At 33.8% G+C, this 25600-nt stretch overlaps 1 protein-coding gene across 2 annotated transcripts in view; it reads right to left on the bottom strand.

Moving 5' to 3' along the window:
• LOC128222482 (trithorax group protein osa-like) overlaps nt 1–21361 on the bottom strand; it is a 60811-nt gene extending 39450 nt beyond the window's left edge. The window contains exons 1-3 of one of the 2 annotated variants that reach the window (XM_052931504.1): nt 21094–21361; nt 11240–11376; nt 7621–7741 (exon numbers count right to left, since the gene is read on the bottom strand). In XM_052931504.1, the coding sequence (XP_052787464.1) occupies nt 7621–7741; nt 11240–11376; nt 21094–21127 (292 nt within the window). In that variant the 5' untranslated portion in view covers nt 21128–21361. The remainder of the gene's footprint in view (nt 1–7620; nt 7742–11239; nt 11377–21093) is intronic. The other variant, XM_052931503.1, reaches the window with a different exon arrangement.
• Nucleotides 21362–25600: the final 4239 nt, after the last annotated feature.

Here is a 25600-nt window from a genome sequence, read left to right as displayed (position 1 = left end):
AAAGACAGAAATTGATTCACTCTGACACACAGGACAACTGCGTACGCATTACCAAGAAACTACCGACTGACGCCCTTGCTGTCCCACACAAACATGAATAATGCATTGTTTTGAATCGAGAGCTGAATTATCTAGGAGAAATCACACAATACTCGTATATTTTAATGCGCTTTAAGGACATATAAGCTGTCATAAAAACTTATCTTGAGTGATGTTTTAAGTTTGGCGTTTTAAACCGAACTGTGCTCTTTTTGTCATGCTTTAGGAAATGCGTTGGTTTATGTCATGAAAATCATGACAAAAAGAGCACGGTTCCGTTTAAAAACGCCAAATTTAAATTATGACTCAAGATAGATTTTCATGACAAAATAATAGTCCTTTAACTGCAATAAAATACTGTGTGATTAAGTTTTATGTGTCATATGTTTTACCTGAGTTTAATTGAGAGGTTAGTTTCTTTAAAGTTTTTGACAAACATTTTCACAATACAGCCGTATTGCGGAGCACCGTCTAAACATTATTTTGGAAATAGGTTTGTTGAAGTGTTTGATGAAACTAATCACCTTATCAAACTCCCGGTAATAAAACGAAGACGGGCATCTTTAAGCGGCATAGACTGCCCTTTGTTTCATTCAAAGTGGTTTAGTTAAACTGTATTTATTTTTTTGGCACTGTGAAAGGCCCTTAATCTGGAAGAAAAATGGTTTACTATTCTTAAGTTCTAAAAAATTTCATTGAGTAATCTTATGCAACGACATATTCTCAATTAAAACTGTCAACGACCTTACTAAAATTAATTCATTTTAAGTCAATTAGCATATTAGTTTATGTTAATTTCAAAATGCATGCCGCTTATCATTTGTGAATTAAAATAATGATATTTAAATATGTAAATCGACGGATGTAGATGACGTTCCCATTGTTGTGCAATTTTATACATGATCGAGTTTAGGGTTATTAACTTATTATACGTTTATTTATTTTACAACGATTGCGATAAAGGTTATTAAAACATATATTGGGTCACTCTCGTTGGCACAATGTTGCGAGAGTGTGAAATTGTGTCGTAAGAAAATAAAGAGTAGATCCAACGTGGTCGGGTTGGTGACCAATCAAGCGCACATACGCCCAGACCGGATACCCGGGTTCTTTGAACCCGGATTGTCATCAAATTGGTGAAAAGCGATTGCGCTTACTGTTAAATCACTGCGCTAGCCGACAAACAATGCAAACGAGTTCTATGACATTAATACACCAGTGATTTTACATTTCAGGTGGCCCCGCAGTGCAGGGCGAATGCGGTGGTTTTGTCGCCGCGCAAATTATAGCGGGGAATGGGCATTACCTAGGGTCCCTTGGGTGCGGGGGCATTTGGCGGGGATTTTACCATCAGTTCGTCCCCGCAGGGCGGGGATTTCCCCCGGGCTTGGCTGGACCGAAAGTCAAAGTCCCCGCTTTACCCCCGGGGGGAGTGGTTACAATTGACTGGTGCATAACAAACCATTCAAATGGACACAAAATAAAACACAAATTACTACGATAGTTTTTGTTTTTGTTTATTTAAATAAAACCCGGATTGTTTTAAAGGGAGCAGCAGCGACCAAATGGATAAGATTGACAAGTTTGTTTTAGTGTACTTTATGTGTACTTAAAACAACTTATAATTTGCAGTTGAAATACATGTAAGCCTGTTTAAATCCACTTAGTCATATGCATCGATGTTGAAATAGAGTGCTCGAAATTCCTAGATATCATGGTAGTGTTTCAAGTGATTTATTTTAAAATTATGTTAAAAAATGAATGTTAGGGCGACGCCTTCAATCCTTCAGCAAAACTGTATAGAATTAATTGGCTAGGGTTTAGAAGCCGCGTGTGATCAATTTGTGGTTAAGTCGACCTACAACCGTTTGATATCATTTGTAAAACAGTACCGATAATTTAAACGTATTGTTTCTAAGCTCAATTTTACATGGAACTTCGCAGCGTCTGAAACTAAAATAAATTGTTGTTTAGATGTTAAAACGCATTTGTTGCAGTAGACATGCTTTCAGGATGTTTTTTAAGAGATTTATCAATGAAATACATGTTTTCGATGATGAAAATATCGATTATGCACTTTTTTTTCAATATTAACCTGCTCTCACGTCCGAATCAGACGTAAGCTCACACAGGGCTGGTAACGTGACGTTTAACCCTTTTTTTGGATTGACGTGCTTTTGTTTAAAACGAAAACACTTAACGGTTATTTACAGCCCTTATAGGAATAGGGTAAATAGAGTAAAAAATGAAACATGTTTAATTCAGTGGTTAGCGCACTCGCTTCGTACCAAGGCGACCAGGGATCGCTTCCCGTGAGTCTGGTGTGTATGTTTTTCTTTATATAAACGGATCAGCGACCATATAAATTAGACTTTTAGTTTGTTATAGTTTCTTTGTGTACTTAAACAAACTTATAGCTTGTTGGTAAAGTTCATGTAAGCCTATATAAATCGACTTAGTCATGTGCACCAATGAAAACAAATAGAGTGCTCAAAATTCCTAGATATCAAGGTAATGTTTCAAGTGATTTATTTTAAAATTATGTTAAAAAATGAATGTTAGGGCGACGCCTTCGAACCTTCAGCAAAACTGTGTAGTATGAATTGGCTAGGGTTAAGAAGCCGCGTGTGATCGATTTGTGGTTAAGTCGACCTACAATCTTCTGATAGCATTAGTAAAACAGTGCGGATGTTTAAACGTATTGTGATAATGCTCATTTCCTCACAGGGAACATGGCTTAACGAAACTTCACAGCGTCTGAAACTAATATTAATTGTTGTTAAGGTGCAAACTATTGCAATATGCATGCTTTCTGGCTGGTTTTAGAGATTTATCAATGTAATACGTGTGTTCGATAGTGAAAATATCGATCTTGCATTTTTAAAAAATAATAATAATAGCCTGCTTATACGTCCGAATCAGACGTCAGCGCACACAGGGCTGGTAACGTGACGTTTAACCTGTTTATAATTTGACGTGCTTTCTTTTGATAAAATACACTAAACTGTTCTCTATATCCCCTTATAAAATATTTCAAATATAAACATGTATAACTCAGTGGTTAGCGCACTCGCTTCACACAAAGGCGACCCGGAATCGATTCCCGTCCATTGCTTATGATCAATTGGTGGTGGTCACTAAGCTTGACAAGTGGGTTTCATCCGGGTTCTCTGGTTTCCCCCAAAACACAACTCCATTCTCGCACGAAACATCGTACTAACGAGAATGATTTATATAACGTTGTTATAAACTTGTTTCACAATCGTTGCAAAATATCATGAAGTAAAATTTAAATGATTAAGAGTGGGCGGAGTGAGCGTAGCTAAATAACATAGAATAATCTTAAATAATTCGTTCATAATATTTGTTTAAATTGCAACCTATATTTTTCTATTTTTGAGTATGTATGAAATAGTAGGATTTATCAAAGCTGCACTGTCACAGATTTACAGTGTTTACATCTTTTTTTTATTTTTTGTTTTGGAATGGGCAAATTTTTGCGTAGATATCTGCAAATCAGTGATAAAAGACTGCTGACAAAATATTAGATCGAATATTTTAATATTTCAGTTCAAAAACTGATTAGTTTCAAGAATTAAAGAGTTACTTACGGTTCAAGAAACATGCATAACACATTAGTTTTTAAACATTAAGAAAAAAAACCGCGATCTAAAATTTTGTCAGCCGTCTTATTAGAATAGTTTCCTTACATTTACGAATAAATTGGCTCGTTCCAAGACAAAAAAAAAAAAATAAAAAAAAAAAAAAATAAAAAAAATGCCAAAACGTTCAATCTGTGGGAGTGCAGCTTCAAATAAAAAAATGAAAAAAATACACCGCAAACTTTAAACAAGTCATCGACGCATGTGTAACTGTCAGTGAAAATTAATGGCGGTGGTTTAAAAATATTTCAATAAGTACATTAATTCTTTTACATAACGTCAGATATTTTGACAGTTATATCATAAACTGTTAAAGCTGACGTTACAATCCATTTGAAATTGGAAAAGTGATTTACTCCGTTAAACGTAGGTTTCGTAGTCGTATAACTTATTATATTCCGTCCATTTACCAGAATTGTATAAGTTTAGATTAAACTCATTTATTTTACAACGATTGTGAAACAAGATATTACAACATTATATTAAACCCTCTCGTTTGCACGATGTAACGCGAAAGTGTGGTCTTGTATTGTGGGGTACCATTGTAATAATTGTGTGAGGCAAGTTAGTGGTCAATATTTCCTTTTGTCCAATGCGAATGAAGTATTCTTCAAGTTTTCCAATACATTTATTTCAGTAAATCATCAATTTAAACCTAAAATTGTTATTCAATATGCAACGTAAGTTAATCGAAGGGTCATACATCATTGTCTCCATTTACTCTAATGGTCAGTTATTAATAACAAGTAATCCGATTAGCTACATCGTTCTTAGATCCAACACTAATATTGAATACCAGCCCAGGTAAAGCGATACATATAAAAAGTGTTAGTAGATAGTGTACATAAGCAGATATGTACAGCTTAAAAAAGTTAAAGGTTGTTAGTATGCACTTATACAAATAATTATACGACATATTAACAACCTTTAACAATAAATAAAAATGAGATCCCGTGTTGACGCCAAAAACGACTGAATGCAAGTAAATGTCATAACATGGTGTCGTATTGTGGACTCAAACACTTCCTTTATTGTTGACTTTTATCAAAAGCATGTGATAATTAGTATTCAGCACCGTAACGATTGCAACGCTGATGCTGATGAAAGCGAGGGCCCATTGTCAAACGGACCTAACTCATTCGATTTTCATATAGAGTTACGTCCGACTCGCGCTCAGCAATCGAATTGCTATTTCGGTATTTGAGCGTCACCGTCTGTTTGTCATTAATATTCTATTTATGTTATAGTCATTCAGGAATTGACTTGCATGTGTCATACAAGAATGTTAAAGCAGTTATGAGTATTTTAATAGTTACATGAATTATTAATTAACCGAAATATATAAAAAAATAAAATAATTAATGATCTTATTTGGGTCTACGTGGTTTGTCCAAAGTGAATGTATTACAGGTTTTAGGTGTTTTCCTTTTTTTTTAAAAAGAAATCACCGCATCATTTTCATTATTCATTTAGGTTATTAAAAATTGTTCATGTTCAGTAGTTTGTCTTGTTAAAAGTAACGTGTTTTAACTGACATTGGACATTGAGGCAGTTAAAGGATAGCTTTGAATACGTTTTGCAAAATGAATTACTATATGATGAAAAACAGAAAAAACATACTATTTTTGGCCAAATATAACAATTAAAATCGCAAATAGAAAGTATAACTAAAAATAAAATAAAATGAAATATAATAAAATAGCAAATTCGTCTTGACATACTATGGCTATAAGATTATACTTCACATTTACACATGATTATTTTATCAACGACTTTGCGGCAAAATATCGTAGGATCATTAACCAGTATTTACGTATTGCAGAAAATATTGAATAAAGTAAATAAGCATTTGAACTACAGAAGCGATACACAAGTTACAATTGTTGATAACATGGCCAAATATTTTTTCTTTGACATTCATCAGCTATTCCAAGAGTTCTACACAATTTATGTATTTCATTTACTTGCCGATTTTATAACGCGGAAAATTGCTGGAATAAAACCACACTCTTGTGATTTGCCTGGTCAGACGCATTAACGCAATGTGCTCGCCCATTCTTTTGTAAGAATAATATAACGCAATATCGCTAAAACAGCTTGTTTCCGCATTTTACACGGCGTAATTTCGTTTCCGATTACAAACATTGAAACCACGATATAAAATCACCGAATAAGGAATATATAAACGGCGTTATGATTCTGTAATCAGCTTGCTTTTGCACAAGTTAAAAATGTTTAAAACGGCGTATGCGGTTTGAATATGTAAACCTAACAAGAGATGTATTGAAATGAAAAAAGCATAGATGCATGACTAATTTTTATAAAGCCAACAGGATGCGGTTTAAAAATAAAATAAACCATGCAGGTCTAAAATATGAACATTATTTTGTGATTAGTTGTTAAAGCTGCACTCTCACAGATATACCATTTTTACAACTTTTTTTTTGGTCTGGGAAAGAGCAAATATTTGCCTAAATATTTGCAAACCAATAATAAAAGATTGCTGACAAAAGATCAGATCGCAGATTTTCATATTTCCGTTCGAAAATTAATGTTTTTTTTTTTGCTTAAACCTTTCTAACGGTTTAAGAAAAAAATGCATAAAACATCAAATTCTTGAACTTAATATAAAAATTTGCGATCTTTTTTTTCAGCAGTCTTATATTACTGGTTTCCATGAATTTTTGCAAAAATTGGCTCGTTGCAAGACAAAAAATAAAAAAAAGTTGTCAAAACGTTCAATCTGTGAAAGAGCAGCTTTAACACATTTGTGTTTCCACTAACCCGGCCGAACGTCTTGTCCTTCTGATATTTCACTTTGTTGCCGAAGTGTGTATTTATTTTATATTTCTACAATTATAGCGATATACCCTGATATAGGTCGATTTTGTACAGTATCCCGGTACTCAAAACAACATCATAAAGATTATAAGTATCTCCCATGGCCGAGAGTATAAGATAGGTTCATTCCGACCCGAGCGTAGGGTGTTTTGCGGAAACGAGGTTTACCGAGTTTCCGCAAAACACCCTGCGCGAGGGTCGGGATGAACCTATCTTACACGAGCGGCTACGGTAGATGCTTTTTCTCCCACCTCAGTTAAACAAAATTAAGTAAAAATGTATTTTTTTGCTGGAACTCTTTTGTGCTTAGTGAAAATAATTGCGTACGGATATGCGATAGCACGTGGTTGTCATGGATATGCGCGTAAGGATCCAGTTAATGTTTATAGTCAAATCGGTCTTTTTAAATAGTTCTAAGGAGAATGAAGCATTATTTCTTGAATGGTGCTTGAAAACTGTTTTATGGTGACATTTGAAGCGAGAAATAATTAATTAGCGTTCTAAATATTACCATAAGACAAGATTTCCTTGATGCTACTGACGACAGTCTTCAACAAGGGAGGTAATTACAATGTTGTGACCATTAAAAAAGGAGTTCCATACGGGGCAAAATAAGAATAACTAGCATGGTTAAATTATTGGATCTACTTATCTGAGGTGGGAGAAAAAACAGTTATGTCTAGCTACTTACCCTATTGGTTTTAGAGATGTTAGTAGAAACAGAGAACTTAATAAAGATAGTGATATACCCTGATATAGGTCGATTTAGTACAGAATCCCTATAAAAAAACAACAACACAAAACCACAGAATAAAGATAAAACAGTTATGTCAAGCTACCAACCCTATTGGTTTTGGCGATGTTAGTGGAAACAGAGAACTTAATAAAGATAGTGATATACCCTGATATAGGTCGATTTAGTACAGAATCCCTGTAAAAAAACAACAACACAAAACCACAGAATAAAGATAAAACAGTTATGTCAAGCTACCAACCCTATTGGTTTTGGCGATGTTAGTGGAAACAGAGACCTTAATACAGATCTACATTACGAAAGGACTTATGAGGTTGTATTTACCTTGTTTATTGAACAGGTTCCATGGCTGGTTGGTTCCACCAAGTCCAAGTGCTGCGAGATCTGCAGCAGTCCTGGCCGCAATTTCTGGGCTCTTTGGTGGTGAAGGGTCAACGACGGGAGTCTGAAATACGAAGCAAACATCGCAGTAGGTCAGGCTGTGAAGCACACCATACGAGGTATCGGGTATTTTCAGCATGAGGGTTAAGAGGCATACGAACTGTATCTCACACAGAGTCTTATATTTCAAGAAGGAGTGAACGCAGTAGGTCAGGCAGTGAAGCGCACTTTCAGCAAGTGGGTTGAGAGGCATACGAAATGTTTCTCACACAGGGGCGAATATTTCGAGGAGAAATGAACGCTAGTTTTATATGAAACGCATTCTTCACGTCGCGTGAAGTCAACGTTATGATCAAAGTGTGGCGTCCATGTGTTTATGGAAACTTTAAAATAGTGTCATTTCTATACATATCAACGAAAATAAGTAAAATTTTCTTGATTGGTGCAAATATATTTGTTGTCTTTAACTATGTAGATAATGTTTCACATTTTCTATAGCGAGCATATTAATAGATCGTGTGCACGGACTTTTCGGACAACCCTCGTATTTAGTCTTATACAAAGAGCTAATGGCGAGCTTAACCTTTGGGTCTACTTGAATTCTTAAAATTATTCACATCAAGCGCAAATTATGTATAATTCCATTTAACTGAATAGTGGGTGTATTAACGGACGTCTATACGTTTTTAAGCGATCAGAGCTTTGGCAATAAAGAAACACAACTTTAATCCTAATATATGTCATCTTAATTAGGTCGGTGGAATAGATATGTAAATATTTTATAGGGTTGCAACGGAGTTAAACAATGCTATTTATCATTTGCATACACCATGAGAATAAACACTTGCTTATGTTTTACATATTCGTAAAGAGTAAACACTTTCAAAAACACTCAAACAAAGGTCAACTAATAAAACATGTTTTCAAGACGTCCCGAGCTCATTAACAATACAATTCAAACTACAGGGACAGCGCAGTTACCTCAAATCTACGAATGCCCTGTTTTAATGCACAAGGCCATGGCTAAACAGACAGGTCAAATGAGATATAGACACTATACAAACAATCTTAAACAAACTACACATGCATCAACATATCAGCACTGTTGATAGGTGTGTTGTAGTTTTGTGTTGCTTGAAGTTGTATGTGTTGTTTATACGTTTGTGTCTCCAGTAGCTAAATTATACGAAGGATCTGTCTTAATACAAAAGGCTAAGGCCCAATATTCACTTAAACGAGAGTTACACCATGTATAAAACAACACAGACATACCAAACATGCATCAACACATCAGCTATCTTAATGCGTGTGTGGTATGTTTGCAACAACAACAGTAACAAAAACAACATCATTTTCAACAACAACAACAACATAAGTCAAGGTTACCTTCTTGGAGAAGAACATTATAAGATTTATTTATCTTTCGTTCTCATCCGTTTCATAACATTTGTACTTGTATTTGATTTACATTGTATTTGACATGTATTGATGAATAAAATATGTTTAAACTAAGGTTAACTTCTTGGAATTATTAGCGATACAAGGGGTCACTTGGGCAGGGGGGGGGGTTAACTTGTTCATGTTCCTACAACACCTCTTTTGATTTACCATGGATTTTTAATATCAAATTTAAATTAGAATATAATAAAGCCGAAAACATTCATACCACTCTTACGTCAAGCTTTGTACTAAAAATGAATATTCTCTTTCGATAAAATAACAACTTAGCGATTGTCAGATGACAAATGATTTAGGTATATCAATATTTCAACAAATGTATAGGTGACGGCTAATTAACTTTGTTGAGTATACATGTCGGATATCAATTGTCAGACGTCAGCTGTTTTATATAATAGTATTTCGACTATTATACAGGTGACACCTTATTAGCTTTTTTGACTATATCTATATATCATTTGTCAGTGCATTTGGTCGATCCAAGGTCAGTACTATACTTATTATTTATTTGTTCAGCCTCGTCCAGCCTCCTGTCAAGTTAAAAGAGCTTTGTTGCCGCAAGTTAAACATGCTGTCCATGTCAAAAGATCACACTTCATGTTAACAAGTACTGACTAAGTATGATTTGATGTCGCAATTAACTGAGCTTTTATTCTTTAAGTAACAAGGGACTGCGTTAATTAACTTAACATATGAACAAAGTAATTATTATTTACCCATGTTCGTGTCTTCATTTCCTGCACGTTAATTGAAAATATGAGTTCTAAGTTGATAACCTTAATTAGTTTGCTAGCTTTGATGGATGTTGGACGAGTGAGATTGAGTACATGTTAACTGGTTGAAACACTGAGTGAACTCGCTGATCGTCTTAAGGCGGTTTCTCAAGTCAAGTCAAGTCAAACAGTGTTTATTCTCTCATACCATAATGTATGTCAAATCAGCTATATACAATATACATAAATGGCATGGCGGCAGATACATGTTAAAATTGGGAATGTGATACTCAAACGTCTATCAAGGCATATGAAGATAATAAATTGTTTGTTTCCACTTTCATGTCATAAAACTATAGAGTGTGCTGATCGGTTAATCTCTTTTCTATAGTTTAATTTTCAGATAAGGCAATTTGATTCTTGTTTTTTTTCTGTTCCCTTAAAACATGAAAATGTTATGCTTAAGGAAATCCATACAATCAGTTTTAACCTCACTAGTAATTTAAAAACCAAACATACTTCATGTTTTAAGAGAAAAAAAGAAAAACAGTCAAAACAAATGATAAAAAATATTGTTCAAGACAAAAAAGGGTCGGGGCAAAATACAAATGTGAGGGCGGTAAACCGGAAACACATAAAAAGAAATACGCCTTAAACAGTATGTGGTCTTACGCATGTCTGTCTAATGTTTAGCTGATGTTAAGGCATTGGTAACTGTCAGGGCGTTTTTTACTGCGGTTGTCCTTGATGATTGGATTGTTGGATTACATAGTAGCTTTGTGGGACCGTATATAATTTTGCCGGCCCATCAATCGTGGGACCAACAGCTCAAACGCGATCAAGTTATTCCCGAACAGAAGCAAAATTAAACCATCCCCACAACGGTGCCTTAAACGGACGTTTTCAATTAATATTTATATGAATAAAATGGAAATCAAATATGATAGCGTACATTCTGCCGGACTAAGAGGTCGGCCTGTCGAAGAGAGAAACCTCTATCAATGAATCAAAAATTGAAGTGTGTTTAGCTGATATATTCTGTAATAATCAATGACTAAATTGAAGCGCGAACGGATATAACAGTAAAATACAAATATACATGAATGCGGTGGGTTTATAAAGCCCCGTGGAATATCAGACTGAATTTGATGTTCGGTAACACATCTAAATAACTATTTTTTATATTTACAATACGTAATATAGTTTTTTTTAGAAAAAAATGGGAACGGAGATGCCTCCATATCCTTCTCTGACCACGTTAATTTTGCATGGATAGCAATTATGACCACAGTTTTAATACTTATGTATATATTCTAATACAATTCATACGGCGGGTAACGATGATTACAGTTTAAGAAACATGGAAATTCCCGAGTAAATGCGGATCATACCGGAGATGGCAGAGGTGGATCGGGAATAGGGGTCTGCGGTGTCGACACAACACTTCCTGCTGCATTATCCGATGCATTTCCTGATACTGGCAATGGGGCCTCGGAAGTACTTGGTGGCACTTGACATCGAACAAGGGCTGTTGAAGAAAAAAGGATAATACAATAAAACTAAAAAAAATGATCCGATAAATATTGTTGATTGTTTTATTTGTTGGTTTTTGTTTGTAAAGTCATATCACATAAACTTAACATCAAAAACAAAGTGGATCGCCATAAATTTAGCGTTTTCGACAATGTACAGCGCGATTTAAAGAACAGTGTATTAAGAAAAGAATGACGTCACACTCTTCAGTAATGTCACTTTTTCTAAGACATTGTTTCTGCTTAATGCTGTTTAAATGTGCCGTCTCGGTTTATTCTGTCAAATCTGTCAAGTTATTGAGTTTTATTTGTTAATAAAGGAGGGTAACGTGCGATGCAGGTGACTATACTCGCAGGTTGGATCCAACAATCAAGAAAGGTTTAAGATGCACTCTCACTCCCAAATAAGATTAAGCACAAATTATAATATTTTTTTGAGATTTCAAAAAGGTTGAATTAATGTAGAAAACAATGGATCTTATGATAGATACCGAGTTTAGTTTGAAATGAGCATTAAACACGGTATTTTTAGCATATGAGACTATAGACCACAGTAAATATTTTAGCATTTACCAATCTTTTAATATGTGATTTGCGATTTCTGCTTTTAAATACACGGTTAAAATATTGTTATCAGTAATTAATGTTTTTCTCAAATGCATAAATGCATTATTATGTAAGTTTTATAAATTGATGTTTGTTATACATGTGTATGTTTTATTTTGACTTAGAGTGTTACTGCTAAGTGAATGGTCTGAAATGTATTTTTGGGGAAGTGGATTCGTGCGAAATACATGGGATCGTGTAAAAAACTGTCGAGATTGTATAATTTCAACTTATTTGGCAGTAATGTGTTGATCACATTTGCCATTTTTATGTTGTGATGTTATGTTAGCTTTACCAGGGTATGATGAAGTGTTTCCCTTAAGGGACTACGGTCTTTTGAGCAAATACCCTTTAATTTACAATGTTTATTGCAGTTATAATATTTATATTAAAACAATAAAATCCGAAAATACAGTTCATTATCATTGTACGTAACCTAACACTTGTCTGAACAATTATTAGTGATGTTTATATTTTTGTGTGGTTCAATGATTATCGAGGATTTCTCAAATTTTATATTCAATCATTTAACGTAGATCAACTCTAACGAATGCACCCAAAACATAATAACTATTTCAATCGTAAAAGCATAATCGAATCCAGAAATAGCTAGGCAATATTGTTAACTAAAGTTAACAGCGTTTTTAACTGCTTCGTTGTTAACTTTAAAGATCGACTATGTTATGATGTGCTGATATATTCAATATGTGTAAGAAGTCCATGCGTACACTGACTGATAAGCCAATGGCCAGACTTTCAGACATACAGATGGAGGAACAAGAATGTAGACGGATAGGCAAACAAGACATACGGATAGGAACACAAATATATACAAGTTAACAGGAGTTAGAATACAACCTAAATTTTATACAATTGCATAATTATAGGCAATCATTTTGTATTAGGCTTAATCATAAAGGCCAACTTTCACAGGTCCGCCTACTGCCACTCATCTGAAACACACTCCGTGCTTCAGATTTTGCGTTGTCAATGTGTAAGCCAATGCAACTGTAAGTCAGTTAGATGACCTGAAGTAATAACTTAATTATTAAGAAGGGCTCTTTCGCTACGCTCATTCCGCCCTTTCTTAATCATTTCGATTTTACTTCATGTCATCTTTTAATTTCAAAGACAGACAAAGGGTAAGTCATTCAGAAATGCGTGACTAAGATACATAATAATAGCTGAAATTCCTGCCCTTTTTATTAAATTTATACTGTGTTCAATGCAAATTAACCGCTTAATCAATTGCGCTCAAAACCTGTCAGATGGTGATTTGTTTTAATGTTCTGTCTTCTACAATGCGCTTCTTTGTCGCTGTTGCATTTCAACTTTGACAATCACGATGGCTTTTCAATTTGAGGATTGTCATACAAGTGGTGTGATTAATTAGGATTGTCATTTAAGTGTGGTAATAATATATTATTAATCCATATATACATACATTCATACATATATTATATATAATAGTTAGGACACCCTGGAACTGATTTATTAGCATTATACTTGAACGCTTAAGTCCAAGTCTGTACTTGCAATACCGAGGAATGCGTGTAACGTTTATGTTCTGTATCGTGTAGTTAAGGGTAACGTTCAATAACTTGAGCGCGGAATGCGTGCATACCTTTGCAATGTATCCGCATAGTAGTTGTTTGTATAGCGACGGTTACCAGTATGCATGTTAACGTTCCGATTCGCAAATCACAGTGAAGCCGAAAAAAGAACAACACTTTAAAATAATAAACAACTCACGAATATAGTGCTTGCTATTTAATAAAGTTGTGAATAAAATATTATTATTCCATACATTATTGAAATACATTTTTTAAAAAGATTTCATTTGGAATTTCGCGCTACGTTTAATTACAAGATGTTTTACATCTATATTACTTTATTGGCCTAGTTGCAAATAAGAGCGGTAGGCGAAAAATCGTTAATTCCCAAACTGCGATTCAGAAAAAACAACATCGTAAGGACCTTTATCGAATAAATTACTTTCCTTACCTAAAAGAGAGTTTTCGATCGGTCAGCAGAGTACGTTTTGCGATTAAGATATCTAATTGAAATGGGACACAGAATTATACTGCGTGATTTTAAATCATACAATTATAACATTTTTATGCTAATCGAACTCCTTTATGGCAAAAAAATCTTATTGGTTTTATCTTTGTCTTTCGTTTTTTCCCGTACATTCCCGTAGATATTCGTGTTTTTCCGTGTTTTTCCGTGTTCTTTAGTATCCTATTTTGTTTTTCTGTATGAACACTTCCTTGTAAGTTGACAGGTAAAAAAAAAGGAGGTAGCGAACATCTTCATGCTGGATTAAATTCAGAAAGGCTTTGACATGTGAATTGTGTTTTTTGTGGGTGACTTATATCTTTAAGGCGGAAGAAATAATGTTTCCGCATAGTTCAAAATTTCCTTCGCTAACTGTTCTTGAATCTGCTTTTTGTTTTGCTAATTTTCTGCTGTATGGACACAGTGACACAAATGAAACTTCAGGAAAAAGCCCGAACAGATATGTAGCTGAAACAAACACCTAACAAGGAAACCTATAACTGCATAAGAATAAAAGCGCTGACAGCGTTGAAAGACTGTAGGCGCGATACGTTTGATTTTAGTTTTTTTTCCAGTTCTTTACACTGGCAAAGAGAATGCGAATCAAAAATATATTTCGATAGGCCCCAGACTGTAGCCGATTAGTACCTGTCACTTCCTAACAATATGTCATTTTATAAATGTATTGAAAGATAGAGTTCTGTTAAAGCGTACTTATGTAGACTGCATAACACCACATGTCCCATTTTGTTACCCGACGCATTGACATTTACCTGATTTCGATTTGCGGTGCTGAACAAAAATAGCATTGCACAGCTATCAAAACATCACTATTGGAAAGCGTTGGGCTAAGCGTTGCGGCGTTTTGTCAAAACCAAGTAACTATTCCCTTTTCTATATTTACAAGTTATAGTTAAAAGCCTATGTTAAACCTTATTGATTAAAAATCGGCAGAGTGCGCGTATTTGTAAAGTATAAGGATGTTTATAATGTTAAAACCCCTTCCCCGAGTTTGGTACTTAAGATGCACTCTTACTTTCAAATAAAATGCACCACAATTGATAAATTTATTCAATTTACGAAAAAGGATGAATAAATATCGAGTTCTTGTGAAGAATACGGTGTTAAAATTAAAAGAAAGATGCACAAAACCTTATTAGACGACCGTTGATCACTGTAAATATGTTAGCACTCACCAATCATTTAATATTTGTGCGTTTTCATTTATCAAGTAAACGGTTACAATCTTATAATCAGTTAATATTTTCCATAAAGGCATGATTAAGTAAGTAGTTAAAGGTTTATCAGTTAAATTTATTCCCGCTATGGTTCCCCGCTCGCTGTGTACGCGCTGCTATGCAACAAGTATACACGAGCTAACGCGGATGACCTTTAGCATAAACTGAATTCAGGTCTATATATTTATAGGTGAAATTAGTATGCTTCATACCTATAGTCTTCATTCTGTAATGTCAACTATGACATTTTAATATCATTCTCGCGTGCGTTTGAAAACAGATTGCTTGTTTTCCATGATGAAATACTTTATCAAACGTATTAGATGCATGATTCAACTGAAAGATTTGACCACGATACATATGCAGTCTGTGCAGGGATTTCCAAGTATGCCTATCATTCAGGAAATTGTAAGATGTATTTAAAAGAATAATAGGTTAACACATGACACGAATATTTCAATACGTTTGATTGATGCCTGTCAGGTTGCCATTGTATGTTATTATACGCAATAAAATTTAGTTTTTATATATTTTCGGAACATTAGGTTTAGACAGTAAATAGATTATGAGCAAAATCATTATCGAATATGAAAATATGATTCATATAGAAACAAATAAATGATAAAGAGATTCAACATTTGATAACGTCATGTATTTTTCTGGAATATCTCCTGAACCAAGAAGTGATATTTTCCCGTAGTTAAGGTTATGTGTTTTCGTGATTATACTACAGTCGGTGTATTAACGTGAATATTTCTCTTTCAAGCTTTTAGGTTACGTCAACAATTAATGTGTAAAGCTAACATTTATTTTTTATTTTTAACTATTGAATTATTTAAGAAATAAAGTGTGAGGTTGTGTTAAGACACACATACACCAAACTAGACACCAAGTTAACTCGTATGTCAATGAGCCCGTTTGTCAATGGCCGTTACAAGGCGTTACAAGGCGGTAATACCACCATTTGTCCCTAGTTTTGTGTTTCTAAGTATAGTTTAACGGTCTGCTGTATGCGGCGGATGTGCGTTCATAGTAAAACATTCCGTTATAGACGGAAGTACGTTCATAGTACATATGTTCACTTGGTTGGTAATATGCAAATTAGCAAAGCCCGGGCTCTGTGTTGTTTGAGAATTTACTGCATATAAGGACCAGCGGATCCCTTTTCTCTGAAGGGATCTGTTGGCCGTGTTTGGCGTCACACGTTTACAATAGGTTAAAGTGTTATAAGAAATGTGTTCGTGAATAAGTAACCTAAGTGAATTCTAACCGACCATGTTAGCCTCTCAAGAATTGCATCTAGCTCTAATATTATTCCGTGCACTAGTCAGGAAGACCTGTCAATCATTGCATGACCAGCCCATTATATGGTGACGTCACGTAAATAAGCGTTGACACTGCCCTTTGTGTATGAAAACAGTAGCCATTGCTATATGCGCATGCGCTGTTAAAGCAATTTACTCCCTCATGGTGAGTTGAATTCAACAATGAGTAGCGATTCTTGAAAAACAAGAAACAAGTATTTTCAAAACCTAGCGCCCCTGATTGGATGAATATGTAGGGCAAACGGTAAACAGTGTTTATACTTCTCTGATTATTACTGGACTTCTCATTATAATTTTCACTGCATTTTGAAATCTAATAATCCATGAAGATTGACGCTTAAAATTATTTTCAACCCTATTGAAGTGAAAGTAGTTTCTGTACATTTTACAAACATTCACTGTGCTTCGTCATTGGAAGACTGACAAAAGAGCACTCATTAAATTGAAATAAACGTTACAATAATCTAATAATCATCTGAATTTCTTTTTACATGAATCACAATTTGTCAATAGTGTTAAATGCAGTACTGAATGATAAGTTTTCATTCGGAACTCTTCGGCCATTTTTATCGAAAACAACCTCGGATGTATGCCGGTACATCAGTAGAAATAGTTCGTAAACTTTTGAATTATAACATAAATCAAATGTTGTGTTTTAGCTTGTCTTTATTGATCGAAGTTTATTATTGCAAACATAATTAAGATTCCCAAGAGTTAAATCATTAAGCTTAACTGCCGATTTAAATTACTAAGCGCTCTACTTTTAGCACTTTTAAAGTGTACCAATGTCTGACTATGTAAACCGTCCAAATACATCTTGGTTGTTTTCGATAAAATGGCCGAGGAGCTCCGAATGATCATTCTTTCACTGACAAACCACTACAAACCTCCGGTAAGCATATAATCAACTGTATCACTCCTCAAACATGAATGACCCAACGCCATAGTCCAGAGCTGGTCACGCTCTGACGCAACATATTTCCATATTGGCCCACTAATTTTACCGTACTAAAATGGCGTCTTAATTTACGATTTCGATCAAAAATGAATTATTTCGAATAAATTGATCAATGTTAAGAGGTTGTGTCTGTGATGAACACGTTACGGGGTATATGGGATATACGAACCATAAGCATAAGTTTTGCTCTCATCAGGTATTGTTTCCTTTGCCCCTGTAACCCATATCGGGTCACCTACTAACCCGGTAACGAATACCATCATCCATAATTATGATCATGTGAAACAGACAGCGAAAATAGAATAATACGTGACACCTTAAACGTTTTTACCTTTCAAAATATTAAGTACAAAGAGACGTTATATCTTAAAATGATGTATTTCAATATCCACATATAAGCATTTGATAAAGGCTTCTTTATTCATTCATGTTTTTTATTCCATATTAAGCGTGCAAAGTTGACAATAAGCTAAGTGTAACATGGTGACAATCATTCACAAACATTGAGAGTTTGACAGTTCTGAAATAAATTATTTCCGGTATTAATAAATTACATTAAGTTTTGCAATATTAATATCTCAGGAATAAGACGTCTTACTCATTTTCACATTACTTTCAAATGCATAGCAAATTGTCTGCATTCTTTTGGCTGGATATATTGTGTGTGTGTCTAAACTGTTTAATTATATATGATTTTCAGGTACATTCAGTCAGATCAACAAAATATCAGTGGGCTTTTATGTCTTACAATATATTACTCCAAGGAGACCCCTTAACTTGATGATGCTGTCCCTGTAAAAAACTCCAGTTTCTCGATCACGTTTCAGTCCCTTAACACAGGAATAAACTGTGCTCATTCATTGTTTTGGTTTGATGAACAAACAAACAAATCACTAACACAAAGCAATGTATCTTTTAAATTTGACCAAATATTTAAGATATGTGTTACCAGCATAAACTACACTTTCAACGGATACTACAATGGCATGCGGTTACAAGGAATTAACATTTAAGGTAAGCCATCCATCATAAGGATGCAAAGATGTGTAAGTGTATTTAAGATATCGGTATTATGCTTATGCTTAATTTATATTGATTAACCGTTATTATTGCATGGATTATATTTTTGAATAACATATTAATGACGCTAGTTTTACATGATACATTAAACGTTGGCAATTAAAAAATGTATTTAATTGTATAGCAATTTAATTATTTTGTTTCTTAATGGACTCGCTCATGTTTTGCACAAAAACAATTTCCCGTTATTGCACCTGATTATGATTAATTTGCTTTTGATACTAAAATTGCAGAAAAAAAGCTATTAAAGTATAAAAACAAACGAGAATGAGAGAAAAACCGGACAATCACCACTTACATACCACACTTCCACCATAATAGCTTATTCCGTTATAGAAAACAAGTGAAACAAAATATGTTTCAAATTTCAGTTCCTTTTATTACTATAAATGCATATATCTAGCTTAATTTCAACTTGAATGCAAATAAAAAAGTCATTGTTAATAGGTTACGTACAACAACAAAGCAGCTTCCGTAAAGACACAAAACCGCTATAAAATAAACAACTGTCAGTAAGAAATTAGAATGTGACGTTATCTGTCTCTCGTTGATGAGTGTTTGTAAGGCCTTGAAAATTTGCCTCTAAACAAATCATTGTTTAATTTGTTGGCAACTGCAGCTTAGTCCCTCATATTTCCAGTGGCATACCAATGAATCTCGTTAATGAATATCTTTTAGGCCTTGGACATTTATTTCTAAACAAATCATTGTTTAATTTGTTGGCAGCTGCAGTTTTGTCCCTCATATTTCCAGTGTAATATTAATGTCTCTCGTTTATGAGTGTCTGTAAGACCTTGGACATTTGCTTCTAAACAAATCATTGTTTAATTTGTTTGCAACTGCAGTTTAGTCCATCATATTTCCAGTGTAATTCTAATGTCTCTCGAAGAGTGTCGCTTAGACCTTGGACATTTGCTTCTAAACAAATCATTGTTAAATTTGTTGGCAACTGCAGTTTTGTTCCTCATATTTCCAGTGTAATATTTATATCTCCCGTTGAGTGTCTGTTAGGCCTACAGCATTTTGCTCGAACATTAATACTAAACAAATCATTGTTTACAGATGCACTCATACTCCTAAATAAGTTATACCACAATAAATACAATTGTTTTAATTTACCGACTATGAATAAATAAATATCGAAAACAATGGTTCTTATTAAGGATATCGAGTTGAATTTAAAATATATTATTAAAGGTGCAGAAAACACGGTATTTCTACCTAAGGAGACGATAGTTTATCACTGTAAATGTTTTAGCATTCACAAGTCATTAAACATTTGTGCGTGTTCAGCTATTACATACACTGTTACAATCGTGTTATCAGTTATTAATATTTTACATAAATGAATTATTCAGAAAGAAAGGCTTTATCACTCAAATAAATGTTTGTTATACATGTGTATGTGTTTATTTTAAATACTAATGCCATTTTAAATTGTTCGCAACTAAAAGTCACCCTGAGGTTCCATTGTAATAACTCATAAAGTTGAGTTGGATTAAAAGTTTTCATAATTTTGATATAAAATGCATGCGTTGTGTTTTTTTCTGTTACTAAATTTGCATTCTTTTTATAGCAAACATTACGATTTATTATAGCAAATAAGATATTGAAATTGTCATTTTATGCGGACACATGAAGTCTTTTATTCATAAAACAGGATCGTTAGTGCACCAAATACCTTATAACATTTCATCGCTTTGAAAAGGTCATCAAACCAGAAGCTTACTTGGGGTTTAAAGTAGTGTATGAGATTCAACCTCACATTTGTTATGTGCTCAGTTGAATATTAAGAAGTTAGGTACAGGAAACTGCTTTATTGACAAAAAATGTTAATGATTTCACATCTTTGACATTGCGATATGAAAATAGACCAATAATAGTCTTCCTGTGAATAGCCTAACATAACATTAGTTAAAAGTTACATTTTGTCCATATTATGATATAGAAAACTTTACTTCATTATTTTATTAGTCGTTAGAAATGGTAAATAATACTACATTTTTTTACTTAATTAAATTAGGCCATATTATATTTTCCAAGTCCTTTAATAGAAAGGTTCGGTATTTACTACAATGACCTAAAGTAATATTTATCCACTTATACATTTCGGTTAGAACACAACTTAATTCATGACAATACCAGAATTATCTACATTTTAATTTCTAAACTGTGAGCTGAAAATGCGATAGAATAAGAAGTGTTGACTCGCATGATCGTTCTCAATTTTATTAAGAGCATTTTTTTAATCCCAAACTTTCCCAATATTTATATAAATTTTTTACAGAAGAACCAATTGACAGCTAAAAAGGGTATACTATCATTTGAATCTTGCCCGTCATGAAAGAAATTGGCACGTGGTCCAGCTTTTAAGATATATATACATTGTAAGTAAGGCTACATATATCACAGACGGAAGAGGTAAAACGCAAACTTCTAATTACTTACCAATTAACGCTAAAAGAAAAACCACTTTATCCATAGTTCATTTGTCAGTAAGAATTCACAGTGTTATTGTATATCACTAGTCGTGTTAAAACAGCAGTTGTAGTACCATCTAAATGAAATAATGCAACGAAACAACCACCAATGTCACTAATCCATGTATACCAAAGTATCCCCAAAAAGAGTGTTAAATGAATGCAATATTCCCTAGCACATTGGTACGTGAGTCGTAGCTTGTCAGATGCGGTCTAGGATGTTATATAACAAGAAGCCTGGTCGGGATGTTGACAGCCCAACACGACTGTCAGCATGATGATGATATGTAACCTATATTCGCCATTGTTTAAATGATTTACATTGTTAACCTTATACTAATTCATTTTATCTCAATATTTGTACGCATCTAAGGACTCAGTGATGTTAAGAATTCAAACTACGTCACTTTTAATGAAATTGATCATTAGCCTTTACATTTTGTTTAATAAGTCAAATACAATTGCATAATTGCAAATGACATTCAAGACAAAGCCATATGACACTTTTTAGATACATTTAAGTTACATTCCGGCATCGTCAATATCCCAGTACTACGTTTTACTTCGTCGTGGGACATTTCGCTGGGAAAGTGTCGTTATCATGAACATTTAATGAGGCAGTCTTATTAGTACCGAAAGGGAACTTCTCGGAAACTAAGCTAATTTAATTTCGTCGCTCATTCCTTTCTATATTTAGCAGCAAAATCCCTGTATGACGTCATGCTTAATCTTCAAAGTTAGAAAAGTATTTATTTGAAAAAGAGTGTTTTCCCCTACCAACTTAATAATTATCGAAACGAGATGTCAATCTTTCCACAGCTCTAATGCAACGCAAATTGGGTTCCTAAAGATGATTATTGGCAGAGGGAAAATACAAAGTGTTTAGAGTTTTTTTTTTTACAAATATATCAAGGCACAATGCGAATGATTACCCATAAAATGATGACAAAACATTTTAAATTATATTCCAGGTGCTATATTAATTGCGTAAAGAAATCGAAGAATCACATAATAATAATAAAGAAGGTTACAGCGACTGATACAAGATTATAAGTATCTTCCATGACCGAGAATGTGAGATAGGTTAATTCCGACACGAGCATAGGGTATTTTGCGGAAACGAGGCTTCATTGAGATGGGAGATATCAAAATATAAATATAAAAGATTGTTTTTTCAACCATGTCTTGTATATTCTTAATTGACGAAATGGGATACTCAATTAAACAACTCATAAGTTTAAACTTAAATAATACCCTAAGGACTGGTCTTAATACTATATGAATAAGGCCCAGAAAGATCCACATGGTGTAAACACATATCCAAGATTTGTAAATTTATGTATTGTTTTCTGGTCATTACACAGAACGTTTCTTATTCATTCCTTAATGAAAGCAATAACTTTCGTTAGTACAGAATTAACACTCAACTTCCATCAACTGCAAAATTTGCTTGGTAGTACTAATTATGCCTCTGATTCAGAAATATATACAAAACCATCGGCGTATAATAATAAGGATAACTAAAGAATACCCTAACTAACTCCTTTGAAATGTTTCATTAACCTTCATTATCATTTCTATAAACGTGAAAAACAAAAGTAGGTAATGAGTATTATTTTCATGTCCCACAACACAATCTTAATCCTCGCACAGGATGTTACATACATTGCCTAGACATGAAATTGCAATCCATATGGTAAGAAGCAAAGGTCTTTACCAAAACCAAACCTATTTATAACCACACACGACACAAAACAGAGCCATAAAATCCATGTGCTCTCCATTGAGACGTAAGAAGCCTACAATCAACCATAATAGATTTATAACCATACAATGAAAGAAACGGAGCCATAAAATCCACGTGCTCTCCATTGAGACGTAAGAAGCCTACAATCAACCATAACAGATTTATAACCATACACTGAAAGAAACAGAGCCAAATAACCACGTGCTCTCCGTTGAGACATATATTGTTGATGTTGAAGGGATGTTGAAGGGACTCGTTCACATTTCGTATGGGCAGGCATTTCATTTCGTGTGAAATCTAAAGAATTTGCTTGATTAAATGATAAACATTTCAGTTCTATTGTTATTAAGCATAGAACAATATGACATGTTCTAGTTTGTTGTTGGGCGTTGATATTTTGGGGTTGGATAGTCATATTCAAATGAGTATCTTATAGTGTATTGTTTGGTGTTAACGCATGATATTTTTAAAAAGATAGAAAAATAGGTTAATTAACCCGATTGGACTTATTCGACTTATCAAGAAATTGTTAGTTCCCTTGAAAATAAATTAGCATGTTATTAACATGTTATGATCAATGTCAGTTTTACAGCCATCGTAAACTGATAACTTCTACTTCTTTAAGCGTCTTTATATTTTCTATTTAATAAACGTTGATTAAACTTATTCAGAGTTTATCGACAAACTATTATCATGAGATAAATAATAAAATGAAAACTTCAGGTAAAAATCTATTGGTCAAAACAGTAACCTATGAAGATGCAATGGCCCAAACAAGACTATACGACAATAACATATAAACACTTCATTCTCAAATACAATAACAGCAAACATACCATACGTGCATAAAAAAAACTTAACCTATAATGATTGGCTTACCGCCTGGGCCGATCAGTGGCTATAATGCCACATGCATTCACATTTATCCGTTAACAAGATGTCGTGTCATTTGTTTTTATTAGGATAGTTGACCACAGCCGATCTATACAGTCACTCACCCAGAAAGTTCCATCATACTGCATGATGATGGCATGGCAACGAAAATCGGTCAGAACGTCTACATGTACACTTACCCTATCCGCAATTGCTGGATAACGTGCAGCATTCGACGACTGTTAAATACATTTCCGATGTGAGTATCAAGTCTCACTTACAACAGACATGAACAATATTTGATTGTGCTGTTTTGAACATTCAAAACTTAAATTCAACATGACCCATTAAACAAGTCGCGATTGTTTGTGAACACATTCGTGAAGTTTAACCATGATCCTGACTTGCGGAATATTGTTACATGAATAGACAATTGTTTGGTGACTGTGTTACTCATTTATGCAGTTTTAAAGGCTTTTCTGTTTTGAATTGATATTAAACTGTTAAAATGCATTTACTTTACACGTATTAAGTTAATTTGAACAAGTTTTAGAACTGTTTTGGCACATTCAAAGACATATACGCCGCCGAATTGTGAACATTTGGCAATTTTTGCATAAAAAAGTTAGAAATAATTTATCATGCTTCAGTAATACGTTAAACTGATGCTTATCACTAAACCCATATTTTAACAATCTTTGGCACATCACATAACTCACTCAACCCTGTATGTTAAATCAACCTGCAATGGATTGCAGATAGGGTTTGCAACACAGAATCAATTCCCTCGCTCCATGCGTTGAAATCTATATGCGGCCGGGGTATCTTCTTCAAAATAAAACAACACCCTCGCTACCCAATTTTTCTACTAATTTTACGGTCATTTGACACCTGCTATGATGAATGTGAAAAACGGTATCATGCCAAGTGTTTACAGAAAAAATGCTCTTTTCATCCCTTGAAGTAAGTCTGACAGTAATATGAGCTTGATCTGTCTTTCTTGTGGTATCCTCAACTTCTCCTCCAGCCTATTTTGCTGTGTCATCGTCCACCAGGATTACACAGATCAACCAATATCTATGTGAAAAACTACAGAAACAAGCTCAGTAGCCAAAGGTTTAAACAATTACCGCATTTTATGGCCCAGGGTAAATACCACAGACATATAACACACAAACACAAATCACAACGAAACATGGCATAACAGCACATACTCCACAAACAGCGTTGTGCATATATACTATATAACAAACTAGGTATGTTTATCATAGTTTGTAAGGTACCGCCTTGGAACGGTCATTAAAATGTTAGTTTATTGTGGGTTTAAACCAGTATTACCGCAAAGCCATATTCTTATCTTAACAATCCTAAAAAAAAAAAAAAAAAAAAAACAAACGTAAAAGGTAAATAATATGAAGGTATGCATTAACTTGATGAATCGTAATAATTAAACAAATGATAATAAACTAATAGGTAATCCTTAAGTACTTCAAGGATTAGAGACCCAACTCTATCTGCAGACGGAGGAATACAATTCAGAGAACCTAATTAAAAAAAAATAACGATACGATGCAGTCATTGTTTGAAACTATGAGCATCACACACAGTCTGCCTTATAAAATAAAAGGTTTAAAAATGTGCGATCATAGAGTTCCAAAATAAAAAAAAGCAGCATTGTACTAAAACTGGGAACAAATAAAGAATACAGTATTAAAAATAAAAGCGACATATATGAGATAATATTTTCTTCATAATGATAACCTATGAAAAATATTTTTAAAAATGACGTCACATGCCAAAACATTCCGAGTAAGCCCAAATCGGTTTAAAGATCACACATATCAAAGGACTGATA

The sequence above is a fragment of the Mya arenaria genome, chromosome 16 (genome assembly GCF_026914265.1).
Source record: "Mya arenaria isolate MELC-2E11 chromosome 16, ASM2691426v1".
NCBI classification, from domain to species: Eukaryota; Metazoa; Mollusca; class Bivalvia; order Myida; family Myidae; genus Mya; species Mya arenaria.
This window is presented reverse-complemented; position numbering and strand designations above follow the sequence as displayed.